The following is a 12,290-nucleotide window of genomic DNA, read 5'->3' on the forward strand; positions in this document are numbered from 1 at the left end:
TTAATTTGATCATATTTATAAAAGAAAGATACAGCTTTACAGCCGAGCTCATGGAGGCACACTGTGGGCGGAGCTAAAGAGTGACGAGCACTTGAGTGCCGAATGACAACAAAACACAGACATTTGATGCTGTTTCACTTAATGTCTGCAGTTCCGAATCATGACCGGGATCTTTTGTAGCTGGGACCGCTCCATCTTTCAGTATCAAACAATGTGCAAATCCAGCGTCGAACTGGGCCTTGTTTATAAAATGTTCGTCAACAAAGACACTTGCGAAACTATTGCTGCCCCGAAAAACAAACTGCATGCACTGATCACATAACGCTGGGTTCTTTGGCAAGCTGAACAATGTTATCTTTACTTTACAACCAAAAACACACTCTTACTCTCGCACTGGTCAATGTGTGCACAGGCTTGCTCTTCCGTGAGAAATGCCCATATAAGGAGTTCCACCCTTCATTATGTCATGAAGAGCCACAATTGAAAAAAAAAATCTTTCTGAATCTTTTAAGAAACCCAGAAGTGTGTATCTGGCACAGAAATACTCTGCTATATGTCCAGTTTTATTTTTTATGTTTTTTTTTTTTTTTTTTTAAATAACTCAGTGTTGTTTTAAAACTATGTAAATAACTCAACAACCCTTTTAAAGATCGTAATGTTTGCAGATGTTGAAGGCAGTCGTTATGCAAAGTCAAAAATTACACAAATATTTTCACAACATTATAATTCACTGGCAGTTACATTTAGCTTTTAGATCCATCTGGATTTAAGTAAGGATTTAAATCCAGGGAGGTTTCTTCCTCTAAATGCAAATATGTTTGACCAAGGTGTTATATGCAAAACAAATCAAGGTGGCTGATGATATGTGTCGTTGTTATAAAACTGTATTTATATTTGTAGATAAAGCCTTAAAGGGGTAGTCCACCCATAAATATAAATTCTGCTATCATTTCTTATCACCTTCCATTTTTATGAAAGTGAATGAGAACTGGTGGAGAACTCCAAAAAAAGTTCACTATGACTCATGCATTTTTACCCTAGCCCTTAGCCCAATGGCTTTGCTCAAGGAACAGACGGAAAAATTATTATTCACTGAAAATATCGATACCCCCTCTAAAAATGTTCTTGTTGGGTCATATTTGTTCATTAAATCAGTCCATCCATTTAGCAAAACTAGGCTGAATGATTCATTTAAAAATAATTTACTAAGTAATTTGGTTCTTAAGGTTAAAATCTGTGATCTGGTAGTATTGATTAAGAATTTACTAGATTAAAAAAAAAAAATCTATAATTAGCAACACAAAAAGCTATTGGATGGCTTAATAAGACTTGGATTAAAGTGCACAAGACATATGGACCACTTTTATGATATTCCTGTCGTAATGCTATTTTAATGGTTGTTTTCCAACCTTCTTGAAGTCTATAAGCTCCAATCCTCATTCATTGTGACTTCATGAAAAAGAGCGACCAGTTTATTGATTAAAGTTTCTATTTTTGTGTTCAATGGAAGACATAAAGTGCTTAGAACAACATGAAAAGACAACAGATAAACAATGAAGGCATGCAATAAAATTGGTCAGCTTAGTTGAATATATTAATTTTTAACCTTGTGTTGCTGTGATGACTAATATGTAAGATAAAATAAAGGTCTAGGCAAGCATTTGCTTCATAATAATCATGTTTTATGATCAAGTTTTTTATGGCTGTTAATTCAGATAGAGAAATGGCTCCTAAATGCCACAGACATGGATTCATCGAAGGGGAAGCATTGAAAATGCCATGGCTAGACTAGATATTTTAAAACTGCTATTATAACATTTTGAATACATAAAAGGACACAAAGTGACATTAACCAGCAGATGATGCTTTGGCATGCTTTTCATGAACTGTTTTTACTTTCATTCTGAATAGTGCCTCACTTTCCCGTTAACCAACAATGTATATGTGGAATAATATATCTCTATTTACATTCCGATATGCATAGGCACCATCAAATTTTATTGCTTTTTTCCTGACCATCCATTCTGCTGGCGAGTAAAATAATTGCAGCTTTTAAAATATCTGTGCTGCATAAGTGACCGCCGGAAGGCTTTTTGCCTAAAGAATTTTCATTTCATGGTCAGTTAAGCTCGTATGCATCTGGAAGAAAAAACGGAACCTTGACACAATTACAACACGGCCTGTTCTCACTGCGCTGTGAAGGGATTAGATTTGATTCTCCAGCATTATTCCTCTTTAGCAGCTCTTTCTGTGGACAGTGGTTCTGATTGTGTGGGGACTATATTAGCGGGTTTGAGGGAGAATGAGGGCACTCTGCTCTGTGCCTGGTGGCATTGTGACGTCCCTCTGATTCTTTTCTATCGCTCATCACTCATTGTCCTCCTGAAAGACTCTCAGTCTCTCTCCTCTTAATGGAATTGATCTCAGTTTGTCCTGCTCTCTGGGACTGGTACAGACAGTACCATGCCTTTGAGTCAATGCCTCACATTTATAAAGGACTCGCTAAGGGTTAGCGGAAGTTAGCACTATAACCTCCAACGTTGTCCTTCAGTCATTTTGATGCATTTAAGAATTATAATTGTACATTTAATGCAAAAAGACAGGCCGTTATGTACAATTCGGGATCCAATTGTTGTAAAATTTAAGACCAATGGCAGCAAGGGAATAAAACAAAAATGTCAAGAAAATGTATACATTGGCTCAAAAAAATATATTCTAACTGTTAAGTGCAGCTTAAACAGATCTATGAGGGACAGCACACCTGTGCTAGTTTCATATGCACTTTGTTTTTTTGCATTAAAGCCAATTATTCCTCTAATTCCTTCCCTCTTAATGCTGCACGTATGTCAGGTAAAATTAGCCGCAGACGCTGCTGGCCAAACCCAACTCGGCAAAATCCAGTTCTCAGCTGTGAAGAAGTCTGGCAGGATTCAGAATGTGAAGTCATTATTTATTTAATCTGTTCGCCTAACAAGCTCCTGTATGTCGTTTGAGACTCTCTGGAATCTAGGTTCTGACAGGATCTCAGTAGACCGCAACCGATAAAGATGTGAATTATGTGATTACCTGTTTATCTCAGAAGAGATGTTCTTGGAGGTTGTGCAGAGCAGGTTTAGCATTCCTATTTTTCTGGTATATATATATATATATATATATATATATATATATATATATATATATATATAGTAATGGGAGGAGCCAACAACACACAGTGGGCATGGCTTTTATTAACATAAAATAAAGCAAAAGAGGGATCTGGTGTCATCGTCGTGCTGTGGTGTTCGTGTGGGTCGGGCAGTGTTCATGAAAGAAGGGTCCAGGTAAGGGGCAGAGTCCAACGGCCACACGCGCTCCCCTCTTCGGTCTGGGGCAAGAGGGTCGGCGGCTTCTTCTAGCGGTGTATATATATATATATATATATATATATATATATATATATATATATATGTATATAAACAAATGCATCATTATTTTACCTAAAATAAAAATATAATGAATGTGCAGTGTATTTATACAGAGCAGGTGTTTGTGGGATTCGAAGCAATCTACAGTGGAACAGTTTTTTAAAACATGATCCCTTCACAAACTGACTAGGGTCTGACTGCTGTGTCTGTGAATAAAATGGAAAATATGACCAGTGATGCAGAAACTTTATTTTTCTTCTCTTCCAGTACCACACACACATACAGTTTCTCTCTCACACTTTCCTCTCTTTCTCTTTACACATTTCTGTTATCTTATCTCCAAGCTGAGTAGTTGTGACATCAGATGTACATCAATCTCTGAAAGTGGATTTTTTTTCTTCCCCCTTCACCTTCATGTTCTTCTTCTTCTTCTTCTTCTTCTTTTTTTCTGTCAGACAGCCATTGTGACATATTGGGCCAGTAAGAAATGAAAGATATTCATGCAGGCATGCAATACTTGTAATGAAGTCTCAGCCTGACCTTCTGTGTGATTGATTCTGTAATTTTGTTTTTCTCAGCCTGTACTTGAAAGGAAATGAAATCATGTTGAACAAGTTTTAAATATCCATAGTGCAACGGGAGAGGTGGAGGAGGTAAGGAGAAGTGATGAGAGTGAGGAGAGAGGTAGGTTATAAACTAGTCTTTTTTAAGGTATCGGAACAATGTTCTGGGACCTTTTTTTCAAAGGGTACAATTCGTACAGGGCGCATGAAACGAGAGAATGTGTGTGTGTTTTGTAGATGGAGAGAGAGAGGAGAGTGAGTAGGTGGAGGAGAAATAGGACTAGAAAACAATTTATCTTCACGCTACCGTGGTCTCTGCAAGCATTCAAAATTCCATTTTCTTATTTTTTTTTTTCTGGAGGAGCCAGTTATGCAGGTGCCCATAAATGGTTGAAAAATAAAGCAGCATGTTGGTTAAGGTTCCAGTGCAGCTGTGAATATGTGCAGAGGGCTGATAAACTATTCATAATAAAGCTGACCTTTTCACACTGGCCAAACTTGTTAGATTCATCCTCATAATTACCATATAGATGATTTTACTCCGTTTTCTGTTATGGAACATTTCCAAGAGCTCCGCGGAAAGATTGAATGGAAATTGAACTTGTTAACATTCTGTTCAGCATGGAACAGCTCATACCAAGCTGCTTTTAATAAACTCTCCAATTCCATTCCCACCCCCCACAGAATCCCGAGGCTGGTATCTTAAAGAGCAGACCCGAGACTCTCAGCCTTTGACACGGCATCTTCAGATTCTTATCCCGATCGTCTGAAAGCAGTATTGGTTGTGTTATGGTTATGAACACATGCTGGAAAAAGAGGTCTTGGCTGCCCCCCTCCCCCCAGTATACTTTCTTGACTATTTAGTTGCGGTTGCTGCTTTTGATGAAAGGGGTGAGGATACTATTCGAGTCAGAACCAAACAGTCATCCATCAAACGTCTCAGTGTGTAGGACAAGGGGCTCCTTGTGTGGCGTGGTTGTTTGGTCAGCATCTCTTTTTGGCACCTTTTAATGTCAGAAGCTTTTGTGCCAGTGGTAAAATATGTCGGGGAATAAAGATACGAGGAGGTTATTTTTTGCTGGAATACAGTCAACTGAGATGGACTGATTGCTGATATAATAGCAACATTTGCACAAGCGCACGCAAACACACAGACGAGAAGATAGGACACATCTGGCCTCTTTGCTCTTCAGATAAGAAGTTATTTACAGATTTATGAAGACTATCGAAAGCATCTGTGTAGATGTGAGCTGTGTGTCAGCAGACAATGTTCCAATCAAAATGCAAATGTAGGGTGTGCAGCAGGGACATAAATAAACAGATCGGATACTGACTCACTCTTTCTACCAGCTAAACCACTCTGACAGCAAAAATCACATTTCTTTCATTCCCGACAAAGGCTGCTATTAGCAAAAGCTGACTGCTGTTTGTGCAGCTTTAGTCTGAATGCTCCATTCAGCCTTCTTTCTTTTCCATCTACTGATTCTACACATAAATATCTGTTTTATACAAAATCATCTCATGTTTTCTTTTTCTGCTGTATGATCATTGGGAATTTAGAGGATAATGTTGTCAAATCATTAGATGCTTCGAGATAAATCGCAGCCTATTTTTTTTCATAATCCGACTCAGGAATTATTTCCACATCTGTTCTGCTTTGTGCGACCGGATCAAAGTGCTCCTGAAACTAAAGACCAGTTCTGACCATTTACCAGCGTAGTCAGTACATGAAATCAATCAAAAGAGTAAGTGGGCATATGGTCGTCTGACAAATGTTGCATGTTCAAATCATTGATCATGTTGAAGTGTTCACATGAGGGAGAGAGCCAGAACACAAAGCCCAGACAGAGACTTTGATGATAAATATGAGCCCTCAAAGGCTGCCTTACATCTCTGTGATTCCCTCCACTCTTTATATTACAGACGCATGAGAGAATGCTGGTGATTTAATACGCGACATCACTGACTTTTTGTGTTGAAGTGTTAGACACAGATGGTCGTAGCTAATGAACACAAGACAGGTCTGACACAAAGACTGCTGCTGGCTCTGTCAACGCATTCTAGCGATGAAACTAATGCAAATGTGTTTATTTCTGTTGCTGTGCAATTCTGTCATTAATTCTTTTACTTATCTATTAATCTAACTAGTTTCCTTGCTTCATTTTATACAGTGTGTTTCTTAAAAAAAAAAATAGTGCAAAATTTCCAGCATCAGCCTAACAGATGTTGAAAACAGCTATTGTTTTGTAGATTGTAGTTTTTGATAAGACACGGATTCGGTATGAAGCTGTGTGTACCCAGGGAATGAATACAAAGAAAATGTAATCTGTATGTGAGGGAAGGTGTTAGAATATTGTACTAAGGGAGAGGGTTCAGCAGTTCTGGCCAATAAGGCCAGGTGCACAGTTTTATGATGTGTTGACACATACAGATATTGAGTATGAGTCTCTGAATACCAGATGGAAAGAGAGAAAGAGAGAGACAGAGTTGAAGTGTAGTAAAAACAAAAATGAACAGAGGAGATCAAATGAACAATTGGTTTTCTCTAGCTGTTCATTCTTGCTCTGTAAACTGGTCAATGCAAAACACATCAGGTTCATGTGTACCCGACCTCCAAACTTTATTTTTTAAATATAGTTATACTTTTTATTTTCATTATTATCAAATTTATTTTAGTTTTGCTTCATTTCTTCTTTTAGACTGAGCTAATTATATGTTCCTCTAACTGCAAATACAGTTTTACTCTAAATTATACAAATAAGTTGATAATATTTTTTTTGTTATGGTCAATAACTGATAAATGGCCAGTATTAAGTTCTGAAGAAAAAAAAAGAAAAAAAAAATATATGTAATAATAATAATAATAATAATAAATTACCAAAGCAAAACACAAAAATATGCTAATGAAAAAAAAAAATATCTATTTTTTTATCACTAAGAAAACCAATGTCATTCTTTATACTTATTTACCATTGTGTTCAACGTTTTTCTACTAGTAATATAATCATGAAAAATACTAAACAAGTTTCACCCAAATTTAATTTATCTTTTAAATAATGATATTTAAACAAAAATTATTATTAAAAAAATTACATTTTTTGGTAAATAAAGGGGATTTGCTATTAAAATTTGCTATTAAATTTATTAAAATTAAAACATGGAAGAAATATTGTGTGATTTATTTCTTTAAAAATAAAGTTGTATTATTTATTTTTTTCAACAGTAGTAGCAGTATCACATACATTCTACTAAATAGTAGTAATATTTCTAGCACAATGACTTTATGTAAAAATTAACTTTTATTTTGACGGGTTAACGTGAATACCTTTAAATTGGCACTGGTTTTAATCAAAAAAAATATAATTTGATAAATAGTTCAAGTTCAACAGAACAGCATTTATTGAAAAAAAATCATATCTTTTATAACAATCAATTTAATGCATCTTTGTACATCTAAACATGTTTTTTTTGTCTGTGTGCTGTGCAGGCTGTCGGTCAGACCCATCTCCGTCAGTACCCTCCAAACCCCACCATGGTGATGCGCTCCATCATTAGCATGCATAACCCCAATGGCATGATGTCACAAAACCATCTTACCACCATCAACCAGTCCCAGATCAACACACAGCTGGGGCTGAATATGACCGGATCAAACATTGCTCACACATCCCCATCCCCACCCGCCAGCAAATCAGCCACACCCTCTCCCTCCAGCTCCATTAATGAAGACGATCAAGAGGAAGGAAACAGGGTGAGTACCATTTAATCCACGTTATGTTTTATGCATTGTTTTCAACATAACATTTAATTAAGAATTAAATCAACATCCAGTTAGTGAGATTTTATAACAAGTTGCCTTCTCTCCATCAGGTGACTGGTGAAAAGCGTCCCGCCCCTGACTCAGGTAAGAAGCCTAAGACGCCCAAGAAAAAGAAGAAGAAGGATCCCAATGAGCCTCAGAAGCCAGTGTCTGCCTACGCCCTGTTCTTCAGAGACACCCAGGCAGCCATTAAAGGCCAGAATCCTAACGCCACGTTCGGAGAGGTGTCCAAGATAGTAGCTTCAATGTGGGATGGATTGGGAGAGGAGCAGAAACAGGTATCAAATGGCAATCCTGTGTAATAACAAAATATATTACATCACAAAGAACACCATATGTAAAGTTCTGTAAATAGAGCTGTCTGTTCTGGAGTCTTCTCGCTCTAGCTAGAATAACAAATGTTTTTCATTTCTACTCTCAGTTTTGCACATAATGATTTTTGTCAGGTATTTTAACAGACTGCTTGATATTTTCACCCTTCTTTAGTTTTTATTACCAGCTTAGATGAAGCCTGCAGGCTCTCCCTGTTGTGAAGCGCATGCTTGCCAGTCAATGTTCCACTAATTATCTGCTTATCACACCTCACGTGTTCTTTCTTTTCTCCACAGGTTTACAAAAGCAAAACAGAAGCAGCAAAGAAAGAGTACCTGAAAGCTCTTGCAGCGTACCGCGCTAGCCTTGTGTCAAAGGTGAAGATGTTTTCTGTTTAAACATCCCTCCGCATGTCTGTTTTTATCTTTACTCAATTCTGACTACCTCTTACTATGTTGTTTTTCATTTTTTGCCATTCATCATGTTTTCTATTATATTTCTAGTTATCTGTATCCTAATAATAATTCAGCAAAATTTAAGGCTCGATAGCTTTCACCTTGAGTCTTTAACCACTTTTTAAAATATAAGACCTTCTACACAGTAAAGGTTTCAATGTAAGCACCGAATGTACTACTGACAGCTGAAAGGCAATTGAAAACAGCAGTTCTTCTGTAACTAGGAGAAGTGTTAATTTCTTTGTGCATTAGTTAACATTCATTGATCTTCTCAAAGTGAACTTCTAAAAACCAGCTGGAAAGGATTTTAAAGGACACAAAATTTTCTTTCATACTTAAATGTGACTGTGAATGTGTTTGTTCCATCACACTAGAGGTATAAAAATAGCATTAAATACAGCTAATGAATTAGAATGAGATATTCTCATGATTCCTCATGCCTCATTATCTCGCTGTATCAGCCAGGTAGTCAGGAGCATTTGCATCTTTGTTGCTTCTTGTAAAAAAATAAGACAGTTTTACAGACAGTTTAGTGGTACTGTATGTTAATGTCCAGCATCACATTGCATTGAGTAAATTTATTAAATCTATGAAATTCTGAATCACAAACTTTGTTACTCTCAGTGTGCAAGACTTATTTCAGATCTTTTCTACTAGGCTACTAAATAATATAAATTCCCCTCTTGGCAAGTTCTTTAGATCACAGAATGTAAGACAGCAGCAATTTTCTCTGAACAGCTTTTGTGTGGAGTCAGTCACCAGATCAGCACTAATAAAGGAGAGGGCACTACATAAGAAAGAATCTGTTGAGTACCAGAATTCATTTGACCAATCGCTATTTCTGTCTCAGGCTGCCGCAGAGTCAGCGGAGGCCCAGACGATCCGCTCGGTGCAGCAGACTCTCGCCTCCACCAGCCTGTCCCCAGCACTCATGCTGCCTTCACCTCTATCCCAGCACCCCTCGATGTCTGCCGCGGCACAGGCGCTCCAGCAGGCCCTGCCTCGAGCCATCGCCCCAAAACCTCTGCAAATGCGTGTTGGCAGCAGCCAGATTGTCACCTCGGTCACGGTAGCTCATCAGAACATGGCGGCCGGCGGCAATCAGTCACAGCTGCTGGGGCAGATGGGAGCGGGCGGTCCGCAGTCAGGCGTGCCGTCGCAACTGAGTCCGCCAATGCAGCCCCGGCACGCTTCCATGCAGCAGCACATGCAACAGCAGCAGATGCAGCAGCACTTGCAGCACCATCAAATGCAGCAGCAGCAAATGCACCACCAGCAGATTCAGCAGCAAATGCAGCAGCAGCATTTCCAGCATCACCTGCAGCAGCAGCTTCAGCAGCACCATATGCAGCAGCAGCACCAACAGATACAGCAGCAGCAGCAAATGCAAATGCAGCACATGCAGCACATGCAGCAGATGCAGCAGCATCAAATGCAGCAGCATCACCCGCAGTCGCAGTGTTCGCCCGTGCAGCACTCCCCCGGCACGCCGCACTCTGCCTCTCTCGGCAGCCCGCCACCCCCTCCTGCGTCCCAGCCTCACCCCTCACAGGTACAGGCTCACGCACAGGTCCTGTCGCAAGTGAGCATCTACTAAACCAAAAGCCCTCGGACCCACAGTTGCGACTCCACGAGAAAACCGGAAGGAAGTTGTAATTAAAAAGCATCGTTAACAAGGTTGCTTTTTTTAAGTTGCACTTAAGAAGTGTGTAAGGAATATGAATGTTTTACAAAGAACTGTCCTTTGTTCTAGATGGATATAAGATTTGTGTTAAAAGGACGAAGCGTCTATGCTGGATTTTTTGTCTATAAGATAGGCTGAGCTACCGGGAGGTCTGTTGATAGACTTGAGTGCCCAGTAGTCATTTGTATGTATATTTAGTTCATTTGGTTTCTCTCTCTCTCTCTCTGTTGTGGAGGTTAAACTCTGTCAGAGCATGATGGCGTGGGAAGAACATTCCGAGACGATCACAGAAACACTTGACGGTTTTATTTAACAGCTTTATTTAACAGAGGTTGGATTGCGTTTCACCACCAGACAAAATGGAAGACCGGATTTCTGTGGACGGGGAATTTATAAAGACGTTTCGCAAAAGAGCCGAAATGAACTGCTACGAAACTGGTCATCAGAGACATGCTTTATGGCACTTGCACTGTCTGGCCAGTGTATAGTCAAGTCTGCCCTCTCTTCTTCCCTTTTCCATCATCCTTCTTGGCATTCCCATGGATGAAACTGTTTAACAGTCACTGTTGGGAAGCTCTCAATCAAATCATCCTGCTTTTAGAACCAAGTGGTGTTTGACACATCTTATGCCGTGTAATTTTCAAAAGATGTAAAACACTCAGCATTTTGCTGGACTATTTGACATGCTTCCATAGATCATTTCAGTCATCACGTCTCCAAACACCTTCTGTGACCTGCTGTATGTGTTCTTAGGAAACAGGAGAGAATGTTTTTGGAGTTCTTCTCCTCTGGCCAAAACCCTCAAAAACGCATTCACTCCAACATATAGTAACAGCACTCCAAAAAAACATATTCTTTGTAATTATCTTTACCTCAGAAGTTTTATTGAATAACTTATGTTTCTGTTTTTTCTTTTGTGTAATGAAAACTTGTTTTATGGGGGGAAAGCTAAATTACTGAATTTAGGCTGTTGGTTTACTGATTGGGGTATTTTAATTTCATATTACCCTACATTTCACAACAAGGGCCATTAAATGGGAGTCTCATCGGAGTTTTTTTTTTTTCCTATCATAGAAAGGACATGGAAGTATTTTGTGTCAGCTGTAAAAGAATCAGTGGTAAGATAAAAGAAAATGAAGTTGTACATTTTTCAGACCTCTTGTTGTAAAGTTTTAATATGTGAGGCTTTAAATGCAGACTTTGGCAAGCTGACCTGTCACCTGCTTTATCTCATAGTGCTCTTTTCTACTTTTTTATGAGTTACAGTAGCAGCAAATCATTTGTTTGTATTTTTGCTTAAATTTCACAATTAATTGCTTTTACACACCTGACAGTAAAATAACTAGAGTTCATGTCAGTGGGAAACTACACCTGTTTTTAAACGTCATTGATTACGTTTTATTTTTGCCATCAAAAAAATAAACAAATAAATAAATAAAAACATTAAAAAGACACATTCCATCATTATCATCAATATGATACTAGCCATAATTTTGTATTATATTTCTCTGTGTCTCTCTGTTTGCAATTAAAATAATCAAAAATATTTATTTCAAGGAACTGATTCATTTCAAAGATTATATTAGCCATACTTTTGTATAAAATATTTCCTCAATGTGTCCTTGTTAGTTATGAAAGATTTAAAATAAAGACATCAGTACTTAAAATATTCTGTTGTTTTGGGTTATACAGTTGTATTTGCATTTATTTATTTCTTCAGATATGTTCTGTTTATGTTTTCCTTCATGCCTGTTCACACTGATCTCCTTTTCCATGGTGTTGCACATTTTAAAAATGACCCCTGAGGCCCTAAACTCAAATATTTGTGGGAAAAGGAAGAATTTGCAAAAGGCTAATTATCAGAAATGCACAAGAAGCACGTGAGGACAGTGGAACGCCTTTATCTGCTGAGCGGCGCTGGTGTCTTACACGCTACGCCAGACAGAGACGCCTGAACGCAACAGAAGGGAAGGAATCTGCCGGAGCATATCTTGTTCCACATTAATAGAATTCTCAATCTGTATTTTGTACCCAATTAGTTAATTCTGAGAA

The 12,290-nt window shown here is 38.3% G+C and overlaps 1 protein-coding gene across 1 annotated transcript in view; it reads left to right on the forward strand.

Moving 5' to 3' along the window:
- Positions 1-11,302, forward strand: part of LOC127962698 (TOX high mobility group box family member 3) — a 56,069-nt gene extending 44,767 nt beyond the window's left edge. Inside the window, exons 4-7 of the mRNA XM_052562347.1 lie at positions 7,455-7,718; positions 7,838-8,065; positions 8,396-8,476; positions 9,405-11,302. Coding sequence (XP_052418307.1) covers positions 7,455-7,718; positions 7,838-8,065; positions 8,396-8,476; positions 9,405-10,151 — 1,320 coding nt within the window. The 3' untranslated portion in view covers positions 10,152-11,302. The remainder of the gene's footprint in view (positions 1-7,454; positions 7,719-7,837; positions 8,066-8,395; positions 8,477-9,404) is intronic.
- The last annotated feature ends 988 nt before the right edge of the window (positions 11,303-12,290 follow it).

The sequence above is a fragment of the Carassius gibelio genome, chromosome B7 (genome assembly GCF_023724105.1).
Source record: "Carassius gibelio isolate Cgi1373 ecotype wild population from Czech Republic chromosome B7, carGib1.2-hapl.c, whole genome shotgun sequence".
Classification (NCBI taxonomy): Eukaryota; Metazoa; Chordata; class Actinopteri; order Cypriniformes; family Cyprinidae; genus Carassius; species Carassius gibelio.